The sequence below is a fragment of the Canis lupus genome, chromosome 24, assembly GCF_048164855.1.
Source record: "Canis lupus baileyi chromosome 24, mCanLup2.hap1, whole genome shotgun sequence".
NCBI classification, from domain to species: domain Eukaryota; kingdom Metazoa; phylum Chordata; class Mammalia; order Carnivora; family Canidae; genus Canis; species Canis lupus.
In genome coordinates this window covers 39,571,936-39,597,484 of record NC_132861.1, presented here as the reverse complement: position 1 = coordinate 39,597,484, position 25,549 = coordinate 39,571,936, and the positions used below count along the sequence as shown (strand labels likewise).

At 36.0% G+C, this 25,549-nt stretch overlaps 1 protein-coding gene across 5 annotated transcripts in view; it reads left to right on the top strand.

The window, feature by feature from the left end:
* The window catches only part of CUL3 (cullin 3), an 87,749-nt gene that overhangs the window by 9,458 nt on the left and 52,742 nt on the right, over nucleotides 1-25,549 (top strand). For 3 of the 5 annotated variants that reach the window (XM_072796430.1, XM_072796429.1, XM_072796431.1), the window contains exon 2: nucleotides 10,414-10,611. The exons of 1 other annotated variant lie outside the window; for it this stretch is intronic. In XM_072796430.1, the coding sequence (XP_072652531.1) occupies nucleotides 10,414-10,611 (198 nt within the window). Of the gene's footprint in view, nucleotides 1-10,413; nucleotides 10,612-11,893; nucleotides 11,957-25,549 lie in introns of those variants that run through there. One more of the 5 variants, XM_072796433.1, reaches the window with a different exon arrangement.

Here is a 25,549-nt window from a genome sequence, read left to right as displayed (position 1 = left end):
GACTTCTACTGAACAGGGATCCTCATGTGAGGCTTCATTCATCCCAGGACCCTGGGGATCAGGACCTGAGCTGAAGGCAGATGCTTAACCCCCTGAGCCACCAAGGTGCCCCAGAAATTTATTTTTTTAAGTATATGTTTTTAAAGTATGTGAAGTTAAAATACTTTAATCTTTAATTTTTGCCTTTGAGAACATATTAAGAAATACATTAAACAGTAAAACAAATTTTGAAGCACAAAGATCAGATACTTTAATTCACTTTTCCTTATGGCATATGCAAATGAGACATGAAAGAAGTGGGTTTTTTTTAACACTATCCCTAGCCAAATAAACAATTTATTTGCTCCTGTTTGTATTCATATTTTAATTTTTAAAAGCTAAAAGGGATTTTAGAGAGAAGCTGTTCCAGTCCTAATAGATGAAGAAAGGGAGGACTAGAGAGGATGATTTACTCACGACTTGAATTTATGGAAGAACCATGACTAGAAACCTGATTTAAGTTAAAGGCTCTTTTCTCTAGTCCGAACTGAAACAAGCATCTAGCCATAATAATTCAGTGTTAACATCGATCTATTCAATTATAAAAAGATGCCTTAATACTAAGCACCCAGGTGATTTGGGGTTAGTGGGAGGACTCCTAGTTTAGGACACTTGGATTTCTTCATTGCTCTAATTAGCTATATGATCCTGTTAAGCCACTTAGCCTCAGTTTCCTCATTAGTAAAATGAGAGTTTAATTTTTATCTTAGGCTCATTCTAACTCTAAAAATTTCAGTTACGTAGGTGTATGTATGTATACGTAAGTCTAGGAATGGAATGTTGGTATGTTCTTTTGTGGCAAAATATTTTGTGTGGTGTTGCAAAAGTCACCTACCTCTCTTTTGGATTTAGGACTTTGTTTAAAATAAGAATGGTTGATTTCAGTGATGATGGTCAAATAGTACAATTAGTGGGAAATTAGCTATGTTTTTGTATACTTTTGTATGAGTTGGTAGTTTTAGAGAAATTTTGAGATTTGATACCAGCTTTTTGCAATTTCGTATCCTGGGCTTTTGCTATCACATCACATTTGGTTACAGTTAGTCACTCAAAGACAAAGCTAACTGGTAGTTTATACTTTTTCACATGTTTTTTTTCCTCTTTGGATTGTGTGTAGCTGATTCCAGTGTAATTTACAATTTGTAGAGCTTTTTACACACATTACCATAGTTTTAGAAAAACAGGGCTTACCCATTTCACAAAAAAAACACATTACCTAAACTAAAGAGAAGAAAATACTGTCACTTTTCATTAGAATTAATAATTTTAGATTGTAGGATGGAAACCTGGAACTCAAACATGCACTTAGATATAAAGTATAAGCAATTTTCTTTATAGTGAATGTCTCTAATTATAATGTTTGAAGATTTCTGGTCAAGATGAATTTTGTATTCTCCAGATAAATGTGTTTCACGGTGCCTAGATGGTAGTCTCTCTTTTCTCATTAGTGAAAACATCAGTAGTAGAACAGTGACAAACTTCTTGTTTCAGTGGGAATACTTAAAATTGCATCTTATGGTGATTACCAGACCATGAAATGTCACACATATCTTTTGTCATATACGCAAAAGTCATTCATAGAGGTATATTTGAAATACATTGTCTGTACTCAAGTGAGTTGTGACTTCCATGGACTTTAATAGGCTAATCTGTAAGTTTGATCTTTGGTATTTGAAAAAATAAATTGTTCCAAATTTTCAAATTGATTTTCAATCAGCCTACTCATGCTGAGGACTAAAATGCAGATTATAATTGAACCCTCCATTGATGATTTAGCTTTCTCATTATAAACATTTCTGATCCCTAGTGATACTAAGAGCCCAAATAAACATAGATCAGACTTGGTTTGTGATTTCACAGAATTGTCTCAGGCTCTTGTGCTTTTCTAATTGATAATCTTTTTCTCTGCTCCCTTGACATCAGTTTTATTACTTTTGGCAGCACAGTTCTGTGCCCATCTGATGTCAACTGTAACCACAGAGTAACCATTTGAACAAACATCAGTCTCAACTTTACATTCCGGTTAAGTCATTAAGTAAGGCTCTATGTCAATTTTGTATAGTAAAGAAACGAACTTACTGAACAAGTGCTGTGTGCCAGATGTTTTCACAAACTTTGTTAATTACCACACAGTACATCATCTTCCAATTCTACTGCCACGAGCATGTGAGGAAAATAAATTCTGGAAAATTAAATAACTTGTCCAAAGTTTGAATGTATCCCATTGTACTGTTTTCCTTAGCACTTGGGTCTTTGGTTATATTTTTGATGGTTGAGGCTGGTTAAAGATTGATGGATAAATGGGATGCTTGCAGGTGTCATACATCATTATGTAGTTGTTGGTCATCAAATAAGATTCATCATCATAATTAATTGTAACTGGACCACATTCAAATCATATTTTTTTGAAAGGCATTGTGCCATGTATTATAAAGGGTACAATAAAATAAAGGAAGAGAAGAGAGACTTTATATTACTCTGAGGTGTGTGTAATCTGGGAGGGAGCGTCCTTACATAATTTATGATTTAGTGTGTCTGACTAGAAAACTGCCATTCCTCAGATATTTGTACCAGAGCAACTTTCTTTTGAGGCTAAAGCTCAAAATTAAAATCAAGCATTTTTCCTTGTTTATTTTTTTTCTAGCTGTGTCATTCTGAATTGCTTGGAATTTCAAATTCTCACCCTTTTTCCCCACCCACCCTGTTCTAAATTTCTTGTTGCGAAAATTATTCACAGGAGACTAAAGACTTCTTGTGCTTTGTATATAGTGAATGTGAAGAATACAGTTCTCTTCATTTTAGTTTTAATTACTTCAACTCTCGATTATTACAGATCCTTCAAGATGTGTAAGTATAGACTGTCATCCTTTCAAATTCAGGCATTTTAAAGGTGGTTTTTATATCGTTTGAAATAGTGTAGATGAATAATCAAAGATGTTTGTGAAAGAAAATTAAGACTGTAGGGTTATTTTTGTTATTGATACTTACTAGTGAGGAAATTGTAACCCTGGATTAGGAAGAGGCAAGAGAGTGGAGGTCAGTTTTAAAAATAAAGTCTCGATTTGGTTTTTAAAAGTCTCATTAAACCATAAGCATTTAAGAATGTTTAATTATACCTTTCCTTTAAAAAGAGTTTTTGTTTCTTTTCTTACTAAATGAGTTTACTGTCCTTGCTGATCACTTTATAACTTGAACTTGGAGCAGAATACCTCTTATGCCTAATAATTAGCAAACATTAAATGTTTGTGTGTGCATTTTATTATGTTCTTGTTCTGCAGCATTATAAACAAATTCCTTCCTGAGTGTATTTGCAGTTAATGGAACCTAAGGAAATCTGGTTCATCAATGAGTTTAAAATCCTGTGTGAATAATTTAGAATATTACTTTTAAAGAATGTTATCGGTTTTTTTTTTTTTTTAAAGACACAGTCTTAAAGGCCTATAAGTTTTATGGCTCTAGAGAAGTATAGACTGATGTTTTTGCGGTTAGCATATTGATGAGATTAAGGCTTAACATTTAGTTCTTTTTTTAAATTTATTTACAGATTTTATTTATTTATTCATGAGAAACAGAGAGGCAGAGACACAGGCTCCATGCAGGAGCCTAACGTGGGACTTGATCCCCGGTCTCCAGGATCATACCCTAGGCTGAAGGTGGCGCTAAACCGCTGAGCCACCGGGGCTGCCCATCTTTTAATTTTCATTGACAGTTAATGGTTATATTCTGTACCAAAGATGAGTGAGAAATTAAAGTTCATCAGTAACATAACTATTTTGCCACTGTTACTGACACGTTCACTTGATACCAAAACATGCATATGTAAGAATCTGCACTTGAAGCCCATTTCCTTTGGCATATTGTTTTTGGACTTGCTTGATTTAGGGAAAGATTGTAGCTTGTGAATCCTCTCCTGAAGGACCTTTTTTATTATGATTTTTCCTCCTAGTTAACATTTACTAATACAATTAATGAATAAGCAGTTAAGTGAATGTGAAAAACTGAAAATACTCCATGATAAGTGAAATTTAGGAGTCTGTTGTTCGCACATTATATTTTATTTGAAAAGGACAATTGATTATTTTAAAATTACATTAATCGCTGTGGATAATAAGCACATTGAAATATTTTTCCATATCTTTGTGCTTACTAATTCAAAGGTTCAAAATTGCATTAGTATAATATAGGTAAAACAGTATTCACCAGACATTTGTTTATGGCTATCTAAATAGCATTGAAGGAAAATGCATAACCCCTTAAGTAGCTCATAATCTAGTGGAGGAAAAACATGCACAGATAATTATGAATCAACATGAAGTATAGTGATAGATATGTCTTGGGTATTATCAAAGAACTAAGAAGGAGTGGGATCTCCGGGTGGCTCCACGGTTTAGTGCCTGCCTCTGGCCCAGTGAGTGATCTTGGAGTCCCGGGATCGGGTCTCACGTCGGGCTTCCCTGAATGGAGCCTGCTTCTCCCTCTGCCTGTGTCTCTGCCTCTCTCTGTGTGTGTCTCTCATGAATAAGTAAAATAAAATCTCTTTTAAAAAAAAGAACTAAGAAGGAGTTCACTTTGCTTGAGGAGGTCAGGGAAGGATTCCTGGGAGATAGGACATCTGAGTTGTGTTCAGAGGTTATGTAAAGAATTGAATAAAGAAGAGCAGAGGCAGGGGGTGGGGAGGCTTTAAGATGATGTGGGAGGGTGGTGAATGAGGGGGAGGTATGTCACTGGATTGAGAATAACCATTGATTTAATGTTATCAAGGAATAAATGTAAGGTAGTAGTGAGTAAAGCGAGAGAAGTAGGCATAGACTAGATTTTAAATAGTATTAGAGTACACTTTTTTAAAGTACATCCTTCCACCCCTGTTCTTAATGAGAGCTAGATTTTAAACATGCCTGTGATGCTTGAGTTTGTTTTTTAAATGGTGATTCTGAGAAAGATAGATTCATAGAGGTTATTGGAGTTCATGATAGTTGGAAGGCTGTCATGGTGATCTTGATGCAAGTTTTAGGACAAGAGTATGTAAGGTGAAAGAATGGGAGCATATTTGAGAACTATTTTGGGCTTATGTTAGCACTTGATGATTGAATGAAAAGGGGACGAGAGATGAAAAGTTAGAGCATATGATTCTAGCATGTATAACTAGGTGGCTTGTGAATTAGAGAATACAGAAGCAAGTTATGTGTGTGTTTTGAGGATCACTTTAGTGGGGATTTTGGACTTGATAAATTTGATCTGTATCTAGAGCATTTTGAGATGTGTCCAGCAGGCAGTTGAATAAAGTAGTTTTAGACTTTGGGGGAATATCTGGGCAGGCCATACAGATTTGGGAGCAATTAGCATATAAGTCAATAATTTATTCTTAGAGATGTGGGCCAAAGTTCTTGGGAAATCTGATAAAAGCACAGGAATCCTCATCCAGGAAAAAAAAAATGCACACATTATATTTGCAAAATTTTGTGTACAGTTTTAGAGGCTCCAGCAAGAGTGCTAATCTGGTGTCTTGTAAATTTTAGAACTTCAGATGTGTGGGTAGTAATTGTAACCATGACAATGATGGAAATGCATAGTGACCCAGTGTAAAGTGAAAAGAGCCAAGGACGGGACTCTGGGGATTAAAATGTTTTAAATGGCACTGGAAGAATACGAGATAGGAAGTAGGGAATTGTGTTTCTAAAAGAAGGCTACATTATACTGACTTGCATTTAGCCTACTTGTACTCTTTCGTACTCTTGTTTTTATCTCGCATCTGTTTGTTTATTAAGCTTGAAAAGTTATTTTTTTCCTTCTGACAGTTGATGCCCATTGATGACAGTTTAAGAGAGTCTTTCATTGGACACTTTTCATTAGTCGGCATGTGAGGGATTGTACTGTGCCCTGGGCTGGGCTAAATTCTGACATTCTTACTTAATCTTCGTGATAGTCCTTTGAGATAGATACTGTTATTAAACCTACTTTACAAGAGAGGAAATGAAGATTTTGAAGAGTTAAATTTGCCCAAGGTCACATGGCCTTTTAAATTAGCAAAGCCATGACACAAACCCATGCCTTCTGGACAGCAAAACTTATATTCTCTACTAGTATATACCACATGATAATCAGAGACTCACACTGTGATATTACTATACCGTATTAGCAGAATGTAATGTGAGTCCAGCAGTTTGGACTAGATTTGGGGATGTATAAATTCTAGTCTCTGCTCTGAGATTTGGGGTAAATCATTTAATGTCTCTGGGTCTATTTTTTCATTTACTTGAAAATTTTTATGCCTAAACATTGCTGTCCTGTGGCTCCATATCTGCCCTGCCCTATATAGCATGAGTACTGAGGAAAATACTCCGTAGAATCTTGGATTATAAAACAACTCTTGATTTATATATGTGAGAAATGATTTATTATAATGTTAAGGTTATTTCTACAGTATTCGAAATCTCTTTGTTTATGTTTTTAAAATTCTTTAGTTTCTATTAAGTAATTCGTGATGGGTAGGGATCTTATTGTACATTTTCCAGCTTTCATGGGATCTTATTTTATAGAGCCTGAAGAGATCATTTGAAGTTTTGCTCAACTATTAGTAATATAGTTACTCTGGAGTTGATAGTCCACATTAACTTTGGTCTTTCTCTGGAATTGTTTTGAATGTTCTGCTTTATATGTTCATTGTTTAATGTCAAGAGATGGTGTCTTAGTCTGCTTTTTTATAACCCCTGCATGTGCTGCCAGCAGACTAAAACCATATTGCACGTATATGAAGTACTTGAGACCATCATTATCCTATGGACCTGAATCTTTTATTTGTGAAAACTTAGGAACAGCTACATCTTATTTAAAATATCTTATATGAATGGCATCCTACATATCAGGGTATCTGATAAAAATAAGATAGTAGTTTGGACGTAGAGATAAATTCTCTTAAGGCCGTTTCAGAAAACTCTTTAGTAGATTTGGGATTTGAGTAAGATGTAAGTAGTAAAAAAGAAGTAGTTATTTTATAGAATTCCTTCTAAGCACTCCAGAAAAGATTAGAATAATAAGACTATTTGAGTCATCTGCTTAAGAATCTTCTATGACTGAAATTTGAGCTTATATATTATTGCTAGGGTAACTGAAAGAACTATTTTGCCTATGTATATTCTATATTCCTTACTCTTTCACATTCATACCCATTGGACATTGCTTGGAAGGAGTGTGGTATTTTTAATAAACCACTTTATTGAGACTTGATGGACATAAAGCTGTACGTATTTAACATATGCAACTTGACGAATTTAGAGGTAAGTATTCACCTGTGAAGCCATCACCATCATCTATGCGATAAACATATTCATCACCTCCAAAAGTTTCTCCTACTCTTCTTTGGAGAGGATTCCACTAGCTCAGTAATTGATGTCCAGTCCAGGTCAGAAATATTTGTGAAGCTGATGAACAATTATTGCGATGTTTCCCAGGTTGTGAATGCAGATCATGTGGCAAAAAAGCAGCTCTTTAGTCATAAGGAATTAGCAGGAAATCATTCCATCAACAAGTATGACTGTCTGTTATATGCCACGTGTTACTTCAGTAGCTGAGGGATTCTGCAGTGAAAAAAAATCCCTGCCTTCATGGAGCTGACATTTGGATGGGAGGAGAAAGGCCAGGAAATGAAATAAGGGAGGGGAGAAAAAGCAATCTGAGATTGGAATTTGGGGGTGAATTTGTAGGAGGAGACTGCTATTTTAAATGGAGTGGGCAGTTAAAGCTTCATTTTATGGTGATGACTGAACAGTTTTGAGGTTGATAAGGTGAATGAGCCATGCAGATACCTGAGGGAAGAACATTTGAGAGACAGAATAGCAAATGAACAGATACCTTGAAACAAACCTGTTTGGCATACTCCAAAGAATAGCAAGGAGCCTGGTGTGGCTGGACCAGAGTGAGCAAGGAGGAAGAATAGGTGAAGTCAGATTATCAGATCAAATAATGTTTTGTAGTTTATAGAAGGACTTTAACTCCAAGAGAAATGAAAAGTCATTTGAGGGTTGAGAGCAGAAGAGTGACATGATTTATGTTTTTAGAAGGTCACTGGTTGCTCTATAATAGGGGGACAAAAGCAGTAACAGACCAGTTAGAGGCTGTTGGAATACTCTGAGAGATGATGATAGTTTGGACGAGGCTAGTAGTAGTGGAAGAGGTGAGTAGGAGTTGGATTCTGGGTACATTTAGGAGGTAGAGACAACAGAATTTCCTGTTGAATTAGAATCAAGGTGAGGGAATAAAGGAAATTACAAACTTTTTGGCCTTAGCAACTGGAAAGATGGAGTTGACATTTGCTTACTTGGAGGACTGCAGGGGAAGCGGACTTAGGGGCAAAGATAAAGATTTCTGTTTTGCACTTGGTATGTTTGCGATGCCTAATAGGTATTCAAGTCAAAATATTGAAAACATGGCTGAATATAGGACTCTGTATCAAGGAGAGAGGACCAGAGTATATAAATTTTGAGGTTAACTTAAGCTATGAGCATAGATGAAATCGCCTTCACCTGAAAACTGAGTTGTGGCTACACAAAAAAGTTCAGGTTTGGAGGTTGCTGTGAGGAGAAAGAACTGGTAAGCGGACTGAAATAGGAACTAGAGGAATAAGAATAAAAACAAGAGAATTGTAGTCCTTGGAAGGCAAGTGAGGAATCTGAAGGAGGAGTGATCAGCTCTTCAGTTGCTGCCAGATAGGTCGAGAGTGATAAGAACTAAGACTGACCATCTAGATTTAGCAGGATGGAAGTCACTGGTGACCTTGAGTCATTTAAATGAAATGGTAGCATTGATGAAAGCTTTATTGGAGTAGATGCAAGAGATAATGCAAAAAATGAGACTTGGAGACAGTGAATATAGAAATGTCTCAAGGCCTGTGATTTTTGCTGTAAGTGGAAAAAGACAAATTGGATAGTATTGGAGAAATAGTGGGTTTGTGAGGATTTGTTTTTAGGATGGGAAACTGATGATTTTGAATGTGGGTGGAAATTGTCTAGCAGAGAGGAAAGAATGTGATGATGCTGAGAAGGGAAATTGATAGGAAGGTCCTTGAAAAGGCGAGTTGGGATGGAACTAAACATTCTGTATACATATCATCTGGAGTCACCGCAGATTATGGTTCTGTAGGTTTGTGGTAGAGCCTGAAATTCTGCATTTTTAATAAATCCTTGATGATGCCTGTGTTTCTACTCCCTGTCTAGTTTGAGTATAAGACCTTAGTACTTTGAGCACGAATACAGTAGAGGTAGTATACTACGTAATGAAATTGGTCAACATGGTCGGGGTTTGTGCGTTTTCAGATTGTTTCTGTTTTCTGTAGAACAGGAAGCAAGTCATTATCCTAGAGTGAGGACAAAGGAGATGGTATAAAATCATCTAGGAAGGTAGAATCATTAGTCTTGTAGGATTATTGTGTTATACTCAGGACCCATTGTGGTTAGTGGTAATGAATTTAAACTGAGGTGTATTGAATATGAGTGTGGCTACACATGTTGGTGCGTGTGATGAGTAGGTGTGTAGATGGGGTTTAGAATGACAAATATTTTGGAGGGGTGGGGGGCAAGTGTTTCATGGGTGTATGCGAGGTAGCTACAAATAATGAACTGTGGAATCTAAATTGGGAAAGGAAGAAAATAAGAATGCTAGGTTAAACAGAAAATGTGGGCTTTTTTTGTTTTGTTTTTAATGGCAGGTCTTCTTCCAATCTTTAATTTGCTAGGGAGCTCTATAAATCTTCAAGAGAGGAAAATAGTGTTCATGTCCTCATTTTTTTTTTTTTGGTAAAGATTTATTTATTTTAGAAAGAGTGCTGGGGAGGGCAGGGAGAGAGGGGGCAGAGGGAGCTGGAGAGAGAAACCTAAGCAGACTCTGTGCTGAGTGTGGAGCCAACATGGGGCTCAGACTCACTATCCTGAGATCATGACCTGAGCCGAAACCAAGAATCGGAGGCTTAAACCACTGTGACACCCAGCCACCCCCTAAATATTTTTTTAAATCAAGGAACTCTTTCTGTCTCAGTATCTCTCTGAGCTTGTATTCTACTAAATAAACTAAGGAAAAGATGTCTTACACTTTCGGCTAAAGCAAGTATTAACATCGGTGATTATGATTTCATTTAAGTTGGAGGGCATATGAGAAAGGAGGGAGGTCTTAAATGATTTCTTAAAAATTGCTCTGTCAGCTCTAAAAACTATTTTTATATGTATCCCTTTATTTTTGTTAAAGTAGACTGTTAACATCCGTATAAGTCATGCAGATTTATAATCATAGCCATATAACAAAATAGTTACTATATGGACAAATACAAGAAAGATTTTCAACCATTGGTGTTTTTTTTTTTGTCTCTTTTTCTCTCGGATATTACAGATGACCATGGATGAAAAATATGTAAACAGCATATGGGACCTTCTGAAAAATGCAATTCAAGAAATCCAGCGTAAGAATAACAGTGGTCTTAGTTTTGAGGAGCTCTATAGAAATGCTTATACAATGGTTTTGCATAAACATGGAGAAAAGCTCTACACTGGACTAAGAGAAGTTGTTACCGAACATCTCATAAATAAGGTATCCAACTTTAAAGGACTATTGCTAATTATATGGAATCTAGGAAATCCTTTATATACTATGTTGTACTTTGACTAGAAGTATTAGTTTTAAAGGCTTCAGGAAACCTATAGAAATAGTAATCAACTAATGGCTGTATTATAAAACCTACTTAAAACTTAAATCAGCTAAATCAGAATTTTTTATAATTGAGGGAAAATGAAGTTTGTGATTTATGATAAATAATTATCTGTAATCATAATTAAGGAAACAAACTTTGACTAATTTTTACAAATAGTTGCTTATTAATATATGAATTAGAGATCATTTTTTCCTTAAAATGCTTGACCAGTCAGTCCATTTTATCTTTCTTTACTTTCTATGTATATACGAAAATAAAGTAAAACTACATTGTTTAAAAAATACCATCTTAAGACTTTTCACCAGTTGAAATTGACTTACTTTAACTGAGTTCTATAGTAAATGTGAATTAAAAACAAAAAGATTACTCTTGGGCTATTAAAATTATAAAATGTTTCTTAGGTTCTAAAGAGATGTTTTTGCTATTTTAAATAAATGCTTAGATAGCGCAAACTCTTCTCTTGCAAGTATGTCTTGCTTTAAGATTGTCAGATAAAATGTAAAATACCACAGATGGATAAAAACTCAGAGTTTTTGTGTGGTATTAGGGTGCTTGTTTTTTAAATTTTTATTTTGAAAAAAATGGAAAAGTTGTACCAGAATAGTACAATGATCTTTCGTATTATAGATATACCACTTGTTAACATTTTGTCACATTTTTCCTAATGTTTCTATTGATAACTTGTAATTATTACTATTATTGGTATTACGATTATTGCTGAAGAATTAGAGAATAAGTTTTAAATTCATTTCCCCTGAAACACTTAGGGATGTTTCCAAGAACCAGGAAATTCTGTCACCTAACCAAAGAATAATGTTCAAAATCAGGCAGTTTAACATTAGTATAATACCGTTATCTAATACAGTCCACATTCAAATTCATCAGTTGTTCTGTGTAGCAGTGATGTCCTTTATAGCAGTTTGTTTTCTGATCCAGGATCCAATCCAGGATCACACACTCAGCTCCTCAGCTTTTGGTCTTTCAGCACATTGACATTTTTGAAGAGTATAGGTCAGTTGTTTTGTAGATTGTCCCTCGGTTTTTGGTTTGTCTGATTGTTTCCTCATGACTAGTTTCAGGTTATGCATTTTTGGCAGGAATAATACATAAGTGATGTTGTGTCCTCAGTGCATCACATCAGGAGGCACATGATGTCAGTTTATCCCATTATTGGTGATGTTAACTTTGATCACTTGGTGTCCGCCAGATTTCTCCACTGTGAAGGTACCTTTTTTCCCTTTGTAATTCATAAGTAATTTGTTCAGATATATTTTGAGACTGTATAAATATCCTGTTCCCCAAGGATGTTTCATGTGATGTGCTAGCATCCATTGATGATTCTTGCATGAATCATTATTATTAAGGTGGTTACAAAGTAGTTACTTTCTATTTCTACTATTCCTTCCGTAATTTCTTTCTCTTACATGGGATTACATAAGCAGGTAGCTAGTATCTCATGAAGCAAGGTGATTGTGTTGTCCTGCAATCAACAGTTTCTTTAGTACTTACTCTGCACAGCGTTATAGGAAAATGCAGTGGATGCAAAGAGATAAGATATCCCTTGTTTATACTGTGATGTGAAAGATGTTGTAGACATTTAGATAACAGTGTGAGGCATTATATAATTAAGTGGCAAATGAATCGAATAGGCAATAAATGGATTGTAATGAGGGAGAGATTACCCTGGGCTGTAAGATTTCATGGGAAAGTATCAAATTGAACTGAGCCATGAAAAATTTGGGATATAAGTGAACAATGTGGAAGGCATTCCAGGATGGCAGATGTCATGTGATTATACAGAAATATATTGGGTACATTTAGGTGGTAAATAGAGTGTGATTGAGGTATATAGTAATTTATGGGGATTAGTGGATTCTAATATAAGGATGGCTTGGGAACAGATTGGGGAAAAACTTGAATGCCAAGCTAAGGAATTTGGACTTAACAGAGGAGGTTTTTAAGTGGATGATAATGTGATAGAATATTTTAAGAAGATTAAGATGAAAATGATACAAATGTAGAATTGGGGAGATGTTTGCTAGCAGCTGGGGAGGACCTGGAAACATTTGAGTAAAGTGACAGTCTATAAATGAATGGCTAGAGGAGATAACAAATTTTGTTTTAGGTAATATTGGAGATTTTTATAGTTGGAAGGTACCTTAGAAATCATTTTGTAGTGGGGAAATTGAGTGTGAGATCATCATAAAATGCTCAGCTGGAAATATCCTGTGTTTAGAGATATACAGATTTAGAACCTGAGCAGGAACTCAAACTGAAGATCAGGATTGGATGTGTGGTAGCATGTATTCTGAGGAAGAAGTATTGGAGTTCAGAGAACAAAAATCCTAGAGCCAAAGGATGAATCTTCAAAAGCAAACTATGGTATGTAGGTGGGAAATGAAGAAGACTAATTTAAGAAACATGGCATCAAAAGAAAGAGGAAATGTGGAGTGGGAGAGTTTTGCTTAAAGCTATTGAAGGGGTGAAGATTATAGCAACTGTTTTCTTGGATATGGAGAGAGTATGGAATTGAGAACAGTAAAGTAAAAGTAGAATAGAAGCATTTGCCAGAGGTTCCATAGTGAATATGGTAGAGGTCACAACTAACTCTTACTTAGCATTTCGATGTGCTAGGTTCAGTTTCAGTGCTTTTACATGTGTTAATGGTCACAACCAAGTGAGCTGGAGAGCACTATTCTGTTTTACAAGTGGAGAAACCAAGGCACAAAGAATTAGTGATTTGTCCAGATTGACCTAGCTAGTAAGTGGCCTAACTGGAACAGTATTCGGGCAGCGTGGTTTCAGGCTGAGTCCCTGACTCCTCTTTAGATCTGCTCCTGAGGCATAATGAATGGATCAAAATGAAAAAAACATGCTGAAATTGAGGATGCAGGAGGGACTTCACATCAGTTGGATCAGTGTTTGTAAAGTTGTAGTCTTTTAAATTCTAGTTCTTGGTTTACTTATAATTAAAATGAAGGAGCTAGCAGTAATATCTCCTGAGATTCTTTAGTTCTAAAACTATTACAAATCTAATAATTAAGCCATGCATCTTCTGAAAATGAGATGAAGAGATTTGGAGTAGCCTTTTTTGGGAATATACTAAGGAATTGGCAAGTGAGGAAAAAAGATAGCTCAGTAGGAATTGGCCTGAATGTGTGATTCGCCTTTTTTGTTTGTTTTGAAGCATTGCTTTGCACCTTGGGCACAGTTGCAGAAAAAACATCTGTACTTACACGCTGTGTTGAAAATTGGCTCATTCAAAAAGTAAGGAGAGGAGGGGATACCAGAGTGGGAAGTCCGTGTTTAAGTGATTTTTGGACTCAGAAACATGGTTAGGTAGAAATTGAAGTCATGTGAACAATAATTCTATGGTAACTGTAAGAGCTTCAGTATATTTGTGAGTTGCTAAAGTGGTCCCATATCTAAGGTTAACTATAGGCAGTTCCTATAATATGTTCCAAAGAACATGAATTCAAGTTAATGGTGCTGAAGAAATTATATACACTAAATTCTTTTTATTTTTCTTATATAGGCATTAGTGATACATGAGCAGCATCTGAAAATGTTAATTTTTTTTTCCACGAATGCTCATTTGACCAGTTTTAACTAGGAAATGTACCAATATCAGTATATCTAATGATTGGTTTCTTTATTTCAGTTGAATTAAGTCTTTTAACCTCAGGTAGTGTCTATGCTTTCATTTTTGTGTCTTTCATTTATCTTCATTCTTACGAAAACTTTTAATAATTGTACAAATATGGTACTACCCCCCCCCCAAAAAAATACAATACTACTCTATGAAGGGGGACACAGCCCAAAGAAATTTGTTAACTGACAGGCAGAGCCATCATATAGTAGCCTAAATGTGCTCTGATGTAGGAAATCTCCCGTTTTTTCCTACCAGATGTACAGAAGTGTGGTTTGCATGAAAATTGATATTGGTATTGACTTGTTTGTATATTGTACTTTCTGATTGGAAGGTGAGAGAATGGGTTAGGGTTCTGGGGTATGAAAGTAGCCATCTTCAGTTCACAAAACGTTTTCCTTTTTGTGGTTCTGAAAGCTTTACTGTGTGGTCTAGTCATCAGGCTTTTTTGTTGTTCACTGTGCTTTTAGCACTTTGCTGAACTATGTAAGCAATGATACTTCTTTTAAATCAGTTATTTTCTACTAAAGTGTACATTTTAGTGCTATGGTTTATAGGTAGCCAGAACCTATTTTTTTCACGTTGAGGATTCAAATGAAATACAATTTTTTTTTTAATTTTTTTTTTATTTATTTATTTATGATAGTCACACACACAGAGAGAGAGAGAGGCAGAGACACAGGCAGAGGGAGAAGCAGGCTCCATGCACCGGGAGCCTGATGTGGGACTCGATCCCGGGTCTCCAGGATCGCGCCCTGGGCCAAAGGCAGGCGCCAAACCACTGCGCCACCCAGGGATCCCTGAAATACAATTTTTATGCAGAATCAGTTGCTAGTACCCTGGTTGTAGTATGAGAATAGTAAACATCTGAGCAACACCTTTGGTGTAAAACAGAGTGGCACAGACTATCAGGGCAGATGAATGGAGGAACTTCTCTGAGATGAAAGTAATTGATTGTTGGCTTTATTTATTTATTTTTAAAGATTTTATTTATTTTATTCATGAAAGACACAGAGAGAGGCAGAGACACAGGCAGAGGAAGAAGCAGGCTCCATGCAGAGAGCCTGATGTAGGACTTGATCCCAGACTCTGAGATCACGCTATGGGCCCAAGGCAGGCACTAAACTGCTGAGCCACCCAGGGATCCCCAGATTGTTGGCTTTAGAAGTGAGTTCACAAAATTGAAGAAGACCTAGAAAAGCCAAATGTTTTTCTCTTACTTGATGGTAGTATATTCTTCCTACCTCTAGAAGAATGTTCCCTTTGAGGAAACTGAGACCCAAAGGAACTCAGTGAATTTCTCTAGACCACACAGCAAAACTTAGATAGTGATATGGGTAGCGTTTGTGCCTTGCTATAGGAAAAAAAAAATCTCATTTTAGTAAATATGAAAACATTTCAGAATTCACAGGGATTACCTTTTCTTTAACATTTGTTCCTAAATAAAATAACTTTAAAAGTGTGGTTATAGGGGATCCCTGGGTGGCGCAGCGGTTTGGCGCCTGCCTTTGGCCCAGGGTGCGATCCTGGAGACCTAGGATCGAATCCCACATCGGGCTCCTGGTGCATGGAGCCTGCTTCTCCCTCTGCCTATGTCTCTGCCTCTCTCTCTCTCTCTGTGACTATCATAAATAAATAAAAATTAAAAAAAAAAAAAGAAAAAGAAAAGTGTGGTTATACTAGAGAAAAAAAATCTTTCTAGTTTTAAGGATTTTAAATTTTTTTAAGATATTATTTATTTGAGAGAGAGAGCGTAAGTGGGGTGAGGGATGGAGGGAGAGGCAGATTCCCCACTGATCAGGGAGCCAGATGCGGGGCTTGATCCCAGGACTCCGGAATCGTGACCTGAGCTGAAAGCAGACGCTTAACCTACTGAGCCACCCAGGTGCCCTGAGGATTTTAATATTACAGATAATTTTCTCAAAAATAGCCATATAAGACTTATTATTACCTTATTCCACATTCAGAAGTATGTATTATTTGCCAGCGTCTGACTTAAGTATATTCATTTGATCCCTGTACTCAGAGAACAGCTAAACAAGTAAACAAATGTTTAGTTATTATGAATCATGAACAGGACACAGTGATAGAGAAAAATGATGTGGGCAACTACATAGGGCAAGAAAGGGCTTTTTGAGTAAAAGGAGACTTGAAGAATAAGAAGGTGCTCATGAGAAAAGTGGGTTGCAGAGCATTCCAGGAAAGGGGGGATGGCTATAGAACATTTTTCTTTACAGGACCAGGTAGTCAATATTTTCAGCTTCTTAAGCCATATATTTTCGGTCGTCAGTTCCTCAACTCTTCTATTGTAGCATCAGAGGAGCAATAGACCATATGTAATGAATGAATGTGGCAGTTTTCCAATACAACTTTATTTTAAAAAGACAGCAGGCCATCCTTTGCCCAGTCCCTGGAATAGAGAAATTGAAAACAAAGCCTGTTGTGAATGGGGAATTAAATATTGAGAGTGGGGAAGAATGGGACAAAGATGAGGTTTGGAGAGAGACATTGAAGGCCATAGTATAAGGGTTTCATAATTATATGTACGTTAGGAAGCCATTCAAGAATTTTAAGCAAGACAGTGACATGATCTGATACAGATTTTTAAAATATTACTCCAGTTGCTGTGTGATGAATAAATTAGAGGGCCCAAGAATGGAAGTGAGGGGAGTAGGAAGGAATAATCCAGTAATTCAGGAGAGAGATAATGGTGATTTATACCAGTGTAGTGACAGTGGGAATAGAAGATTTCAGAGTCAGGATACTTTGAATGTAGAAAGATTGTTACTTCTGAATAGATTGATTGGGGAATGAGGAAGAGAAAATCCAAGATGACTTCTAGGTTTTTGGCTCTCTGACAACAAGGTGTTTCCATTTTTTAAATTTAGGTTTGGGGTAGAAAAAGGAACTCAGTTTAAACAGGTTAATTTTAAGATGCCAATGAAATTGGATATGCAAATCTAGTTCTGAGAAATTTGGACTGGAAATATAAATTTGGGGATCGTGAGCATATAGATGGTGCTCAAAGCTTTGGAAGTAGTTGAAATCACACAGAAAAGAGAAATGAGGAATTTAATCGTGAGAAATTAAAACATTTCAGGTAGATTTGAGGATTGCAGTGGAAACCAGAAAATGGCCAGATTCAGCTCTGACTTTGTTATAAAATACTTTAATGTCAGCATTTATTTAGCAGAGTTGTGGTTTTCATAACCATTTTGTTTATCTGTGTTTGTGTATGTGTTTAATGGCTCTCTAAAGGCCATTTTAAACTTCAACATAGTAGTGCTAATCAGTTTTGTTTCTTGTGTGTAGGGTTAGGTAAGGATGGAGCTTTTTTTTTTTTTTTCCTCCTTCAGCTTTATTGAGGTTTACCTGACAAAATTATAAGATATTTAAAGTGTCTTGTTCTATTTTTTGGAGTCTTTACAAAGATTCCTTTTTGGGATTTAAACTTGACAAGATGTTTAAGTTCATAGTAAGGTAACTGAGGACTTGCTTTTGCATCTTCTGTCTACTACTGAATACTTCATATTTAATGAAAATATCTTTTTGGGAGGAAGGCAGAATAAGGGAGCTTGATCTGCTCACTTTTCATTCATTTACATAACTTCCTATCGAGGACTTCTTATGTGGTAGGTAGGCACTGGTCTAATAATTTAGAAGTTACTGCAGTAGAAAAAATACTGGGTAAAAAGTAGGGAGAACTGGGCTTTAGACCTAATTCTGCCACTAACAGTCTTGAACAAATTACTAGACTTTTCTGGATTTAAGATTATTAATTTATAAAATGAGATTGGCATTGGTTTTGTTCACTTAAATCAGCTTTAAAATTATATAATGATTATGTGTCTTGATAATTTTGGTTTTTTAAGACTGAGGAAGATTATAGTTTTCAAGTTTACTGTTGTCCTTTCCTGTGCCACGATACATATTTAGAATAAAAACAATTTTTATTGGTTTGTTAAAATCAGAGGAGAAACTTTCTTTGGTTTTAATGTGGCAGGAACTTTATTCCAATTTTGCGATGCTTAATAGGTTTCTTAGATTTGCCTTGTGCTTAATTTTGTCTTCTCTCTCAAATTCTGACTCTATAGTAATAATTGAATAATAACATGGTAGCCTCATAAAGGAGCTAAATCTTGTGCTTTGAAAGTTTAAACAGAAAAGATGTTGACTTTTAGCTCTACTAGAAACAACTTCTTACTGCTAGGAAAGAACATTTATTTCAGTGGTTTTAAAAGTCTTTTTCTGAGCACTGGGTATTACATGTAAGTGATGAATCACTAAATTCTACTCCTGAAACTAATATTACACTATACTGTTAACTCACTGGAATTGAAGTAAAAACTTGAGATTAAAAGAAAAAAGAGAATTCATCCTATAGATATATTTAAATATGTACATAAAGAGTACTTACACTAATATCTATTGTAGCATTGTTATTTAAATGCTAAAAATGCTGAAAACTAAATGTTCACTAATAGACTATTGAATAAGTGGAATTATATCTGCACAATGAAAAAAAATGAAATCATCCATATATTTTCTTCTTCAAATAATCTCTTTGGGCGGAAGGCAGAATAAGGGAGCTTGATCCTGCTCACTTTTCATTCATTTAGAGAACTTCCTATCAAGGACTTCTTATGTAGTAGGCACTGGTCTAATAAGCATTTGCATTAGATCAAATGTCTTTGCCTTTGGGGAGCTTATGTTTTGGACTTAAGCATTTGAATCTGTGCCTAGTAATTTGGTCAGTTCTAAGCACTTTGTTTTACAGGTAGAGAAACTGAAGTTTTGAGGGAGAATAGTTTGACTTTTTAAATGACTTTCTTGTTTTAGGGTGTGTGTGTGTTAAACTGAAAAATCTTTTTTGTGAAATAACACCCTATTTTTTTGTGTGTAGGCTTTCATTTGCTGAAAATGATGTCTCTGTACAAGCTGTTTTTTCAACATGTTGATTTTTCTCCATTTTTGAAGGGAGAATGAGAAGAGCCAGAATTTTAAATATTATATTTATTCACCAGTAAATTAAAGTGTTTCTATGAGGGTACTAATTGCATGTGGAAATGAAGATGGTATTTCTTGGTAAGCTTTGGACTATTTTGTAAGCCAGTTACTTAATAGACAGCTTTTTTTTTTTTTTAATATTTTATTTATTCATGAGAGGCAGGGACATAGGCAGGAGGAGGAGAAGCAGGCTCCATGCAGGGAGCCTGATGCGGGACTCGATCCCGGAACTCCAGGATCACACCCTGAGCTGAAGGCAGATGCTCAACCAGTGAGCCATCCAGGCGTCCCAAGACTTAGCTTTTTTTAATAAAGCTTTTCTTTATTGCTTTTCCTTTCTTTTTAGGCAAATGTGAATGAACGTAGAGGGTTTTTTTTTATGGCATTTATGTACAGAATATATTATAATGTTTGCAGTGAATTACAAAAGGATATTGATAGAAACAGGATAAGATTTTTGTTAGCAAAGACAGATTCGGTACAGAGGCCCACAAATATTGAATCTCCTGTGTTTCATCTACCAAAAAATAATTAAGACACTATGCTTGTCAGCAAGAATCTCCCAATTTTAGTGAGGTAATCAGTTTTGAAGGGGAATTATTTTGCTGAGGAATTCAGGGCAAAGTATAAAGAGGAGGTCACTTTTTTGTATATTTTTTTATTGGAGTTCGATTTGTCATCATATGGCATAACACCCAGTGCTCATCCTGTCAAGTGCCCCCCTCAGTTCCCGTCACCCAGTCACCCCAAACCCCTGCCCACCTCCCTTTCCACCACCCCTTGTTCGTTTCCCAGAGTTAGGAGTCTCTACTGTTCTGTCACCCTCACTGATATTTCCCACTCACTTTCTCGAGGAGGTCACTTTTGATGACCCTTAAAGAATTATTAAAGATTCATCATGTGATCAAAGGCAAAAGATAATCAAGAAAATGGCATGAATAAAAAAGGCAGGTAGGTGTGAGCATTGCCAGGTAAGATCATTGTAGATGGAATATAAAAGGCCTTAGATATGTTTGTTGGGAATGAGAGTGGTAAATTTGGTTGGACTAGGTTTTGAAAAACATTGTAGGGGATTTGGGTTTTATTCTGTGGTTGATGGAAGCCATTGGTTTTTAGTCTCCCAAAAGAGACTAGTGAAGATGGAATGAAAGATTTGGTAAGTATGCCATCCTCAGTGCTTCGTTGTTGCATATCTTTTGTTCTCCTGACATCCCTTTTTTCTAACTTAAGTTGTTGAAGGAAACAGGACCTATTACGAACCTATTACGTTGAATATTGGAGTTGTTGAGGGTGATGACAGGAAGAAGGCTGTCTGAGCTAGCAGTACAAGCCTTTTAATGAATATGATTTGGAAGAGTGACTTGAACATGAATAGAGTAATCCCAAAGAGGAAGAGAGATTGGGGATAAATGTAGGGAATAGAGTTTATTAGAGAGTTAGGAAGATAGCAGCCATAAGACAGGAGGGGCATAAGAAGTTGAGAAGTTGAAAGGATTCTACTTTGAAAGGACTGGTAAGAGAAATGATGTTGGGGAGAGCCAAGCGTAAGGTGTTAACTTTATTTGGTAAATTCACTCATGTTAAATATCAGCTATTCCCACTTAAATTGTTGCCTAAGACTATAAGCACTGTAAGAGCAAGTACCCCTTTCTGTCTTGTTTTCTGTTGTATTTTCTAGTGATGTTCTTTTAATATTTATTTTTTAAAAATATTGTGCAACCTAGGACCTGTTTTATTCATCTTTTTGTCTCCTTCATATAGTTGGCACTCAATAATTATCTATTGAAATGAATCTCTGAGAATACTACTAGTCAAATGGGAACCATGGTTTATATCTACCAGCTGCCAGATTCTATTAATTGCTGAATAGTTTAAGCAGAGTTATATCACCATTTTAAAGCACAGTAAAATTTGGGGGCTATATATCTCTCATTTTTTGAGATGAGTGGGCTGGGAGCTAGATCATGTGATCCTGTGGAACCATGGGGTTTTTCTTCCTCCATATTACTCAAGAGAACAAAAAGACTAGTTGCTGAATTGCTATGCTGTGTTCATGTTTTACTACTTATTCTGTCAGTGGCTTTGTTTAAAGTTTAATTACAGTACTACCACTATAATGGTTTTTAAAGTATATCTTTTGTCTTAACCATTGTGAACGTAGTATTTTACAAGTGGTAGATAATTCCTGTCCTTCATTGGTATACTACTTTATCTTTCAGTATTCCTTTCCAGCCATTACGGTTTTCATGGCACTACTTTATACGCATCAGGAAATCCTGATTTTTCTGATGTTTATTTTTTTTAAAGTTAATATTTGAACTAAGAACGTATTTTTGTAAAATGATACCAAATCTAGGTGATTTCTTATTTCAACATGTAGCAAATATTCTTTATGTATGAAATTATAAAAATATGTTGTCCTAATTCCCACTGAGTGCCCCTGCTTTCAGCCTTATGATTCTATAGTGCTATTCATTGTACTCTACTTTGTATTAAAGTTGTATGACTGTGGGGATCCCTGAGTGGCTCAGCGGTTTAGCTCCTGCCTTTGGCCCAGGATGTGATCCTGGAGTCCTGGGGTCAAGTCCCACGTCAGGCTCCCTGCATGGAGCCTGCTTCTCCCTCTGCCTGTGTCTCTGCCTCTCTGCTCACCACCCCCTCCCCCCCGTGTCTCTCATGAATAAATAAATAAATAAAATCTTTAAAAAAAAGTATGAATGCTGATATTAGGCTCCTTTTCTCCCTTCCCCCATAAAGATTGTAAAGTGGCTGAATACATTTTGTATCCCCCCCCCATAGTGGCTAGCACCCTGCTTTGCTTTTTAGAAGTAATCATTAAATATCTGAATTGACAGTTTGAAGATTTTTATGTATTCTTTGGAATTGAGAGCTTCGTTTTGGTTGCTTAAAGAGTGAGTGGGGAAATACTGCCACTAGAAATTAATTTTATGTTGAGATTACAAGTGGTGTGCTCTTTGTAACATTCTTAAACTTGTATTACTAACTATATAACTCAATGTGTTAGTAAAATTGCAGAAGAATCTTCTGACAGCAATCAAGAAACAAGCTTTCCCTGTAATAGCTATATTACTGTTTTGTCAGTGGTACTTGTAGGATTCCTCTCATCAAGACTGCCACCTTTATTCTGAAAGTTAGTGAAAATAATGGGAACCAATACTGTCCGTCTAGAAAATATCAAGAGGGTAGTGAATTTTTTTAAAAAGATTATTTATTTTATTTATTCATGAGAGACAGAGAGAGAGGCAGAGACACAGGCAGAGGGAGAAGCAGGCTCCATGCAGGGAGCCTGACGTGGGACTTGATCCTGGGTCTCCAGGATCACGCCCTGGGCTGAAGGCGGCGCTAAACTGCTGAGCCACCCGGGCTGCTCAAGGGCAGTGAATTTTCATCATTGAGGGAATCTATTAAGTGAATTCTTGGAAAGTTTAAGATGTCTACAAAAGTTAAGATTAATGCTCCTGAACTTAGCAGAATTTGTTTTGAAATACAGAAATCTTACGGTTGTTATATATTGAGAGAGAGCAACATCTATTTACCAGGCTTATATTAAATATACATATAATAGGATATTAACTGCTTTACAAACTCCTCAACTTATAGAGTAAAAGGATTCCTTCCAGTTAATGGAGAAATTTCTGTTTTTTAGCAGAAAGGAAAGCAAGAATCAAGTGGAAATTGGGAGTTTAGGAAATAAACTGTATAAAGTATGCAACCACGTGTGGTATATGTATGTATGTATGTTTTATGTCATGTTTATTAAAATCTAAGATACTTAATGTAGATACCTAGGATCCAAGATTGTGCATTTCTAAAAAGCTTCAGGGTGGTGGTGATAATGATGATAATGATGATGGTGGCAACAGTTTTGACCAGGATCCTGTTCTATGGACCACACTTTGTATAGTAGCAAGATCAGATATTTATGTGATAAGATTATGGTTGTAGCAAATGCTTATATGGCATTTACTGTGGGCTGGGCCTTTTTGTGAGCATTATTTATATACACGTTTTATCCACACAACAGCTCCTTAAAATAGGTGCTCTTATTATTCCTCTTTCATAAAAACTTGCGACACAAAAAAACTAAGTTACTAGCGGTTACATATCTACTAAATGTTGGGTCTGTGATTTGCATCAGGCAGGCAAACTTTCAGCATCTGTACTCCTTTCTTTGCTGCCACTATTCACTCTATGTGACTGTTACATAAAAATAGCAAAATGTTACACTATTTCTTTTTATAATCTTTGAAATCAGAGCTTTCAGGAGAAAGGGAAGAGCTATAAAGCTTTTAAAAAACTGTGTCAGATTAGGAGAGATACCTTCTATGCTCCATGGTTCCTAGGACTGTAGAGATTGACTTCTGTAGGTAGCCACTTTTATTGTAGGTAGCCACTTTTATTGATAGCTTTATGTCACATCATTCTGGGGTGATGAAAGGTTTTTGAGATCTTCAAGAATGACTCTTCAATGATATTCCTTGGAAGAATAAAGTTTATGTAACTGGTAAAATTTGTGAAGTGACAAGCCCCCAGATCATATGTACAGGACCCTGAAAAAATTCTGATATAAGTGGGAACTTAAATGCTATTTTTGATGTTGTAAATGTTGCATATTTATGTAAATAGTTTACTCAAGTGAAGTAATCAATATTTGCTTTAGAATTCGGAGCCAGATAGGTACTTAGCAGACATCCTGTGGCTCTCAATTTTTATTCAAACAATGGAAAATACCACTTTTAAAATCAAACAAAACCAATATAAGTCACCATTTACTCAAGGAAAATGGAGCCTGCCCTGCAGTGGTAGTAAGACATCTTGTGGCTCTAGTCCACCCCAGTGATACTATGAGTGAGACGAGTTACAGACCAGCTAGGTTAAGTAACTTACTCAAAGTCCTAATTAGTGGCTGCCCTGGAAAGTCTCAGATACTAATTTGATTGTTTTAACTTGTGAGTGATTGTTAAATACTACGTATTTCTAAGAGATTACATCTTTTAAAGTTTTAGTTTCTCTGTGATATTTTTTAAATGTTTTTTTTGTATAATTAGTGTGTGCTCCGTGTTATTCATGACCCACTTTGTGTTTTTAATACATGGTGTGTATTTCAATGCAAAATAATGCTACATGCAATTTTCTGTACTTGAGAGATTTGTCTATATTTGAATTAAATACTGTCCTGGGTTTTAAGACTTTTTAAGAAGGAAGGCCTTAATTTTCAGTAGTCCATATCATCATTAATTATATGGCTCATATCTAGTTTCAGTGGACTTTAGAGCTAACATCTTTATAATTAGTTTTAGCTGATGAATTTCTTTGTATTACCTAAACATTTAATTAGGATTGGCTGGCTGGGATTTTGCCCAGGCATTGAAACTTACAGGGTGAAAAAAACCTTTTAATTAATGATTTAATTGTGTGTGTTGGGGGCAAGGGTGGGGCGGGGGGAGACTGTGCAGATTATTAATGTCTTTTGACTCTCCAACCAGCCAAGAGCTCCTGGCCCAGTTTTGGCCTCCTTGTCAATCCATGAAGATACTTCGATAAGAAGACTCAAGGGCAAAGCCTGGGAGCTTGTAGGTCTTAGGCCTGCTTAGGGCTCTACTGTCATCCTCCTTTCCATCCTCCTCTTCCTTTGCCAGTATTTTGATTGATTTGAGGATGTGTTTCTTGCAGCTTCGACATTATCAGTGAATAGATTTTATCACAATGTTGAAAAATAAACATTTTTTTGACTTAGTAATTCCACTTTAATCTTTGCCTGGACGTAATTAAAAGGACAGGAAAAGCTATGTTACAGAAATGAAAAATGTAGTATTCTGCTAATTTGAATTATTCCAGAGTCATTCAGAAGTTGACACTCTTGAAGTAATTAACAATTCTTTCGTTGTTTGGCTTTCAGGTTGCTTTAAAAAAATTTAAAAAGATTTTATTTATTTATTTGAGAGAGAGAGAAAACATGTGAGCCGAGAGAGCACAAGCTGGGAGGTGGCGCAGAGGGAGAGGGAGAAGCAAAATCACTGCTGAGCAGGGAGCCTGATGCTGTACTCTATCCCAAGACCCAGGATCATGACTTGAGTGGAAGGCAGAAGATTGACTGAGCCACAGGGCACCCCTCAGGTTGCTTTTAAGAATAAACATGA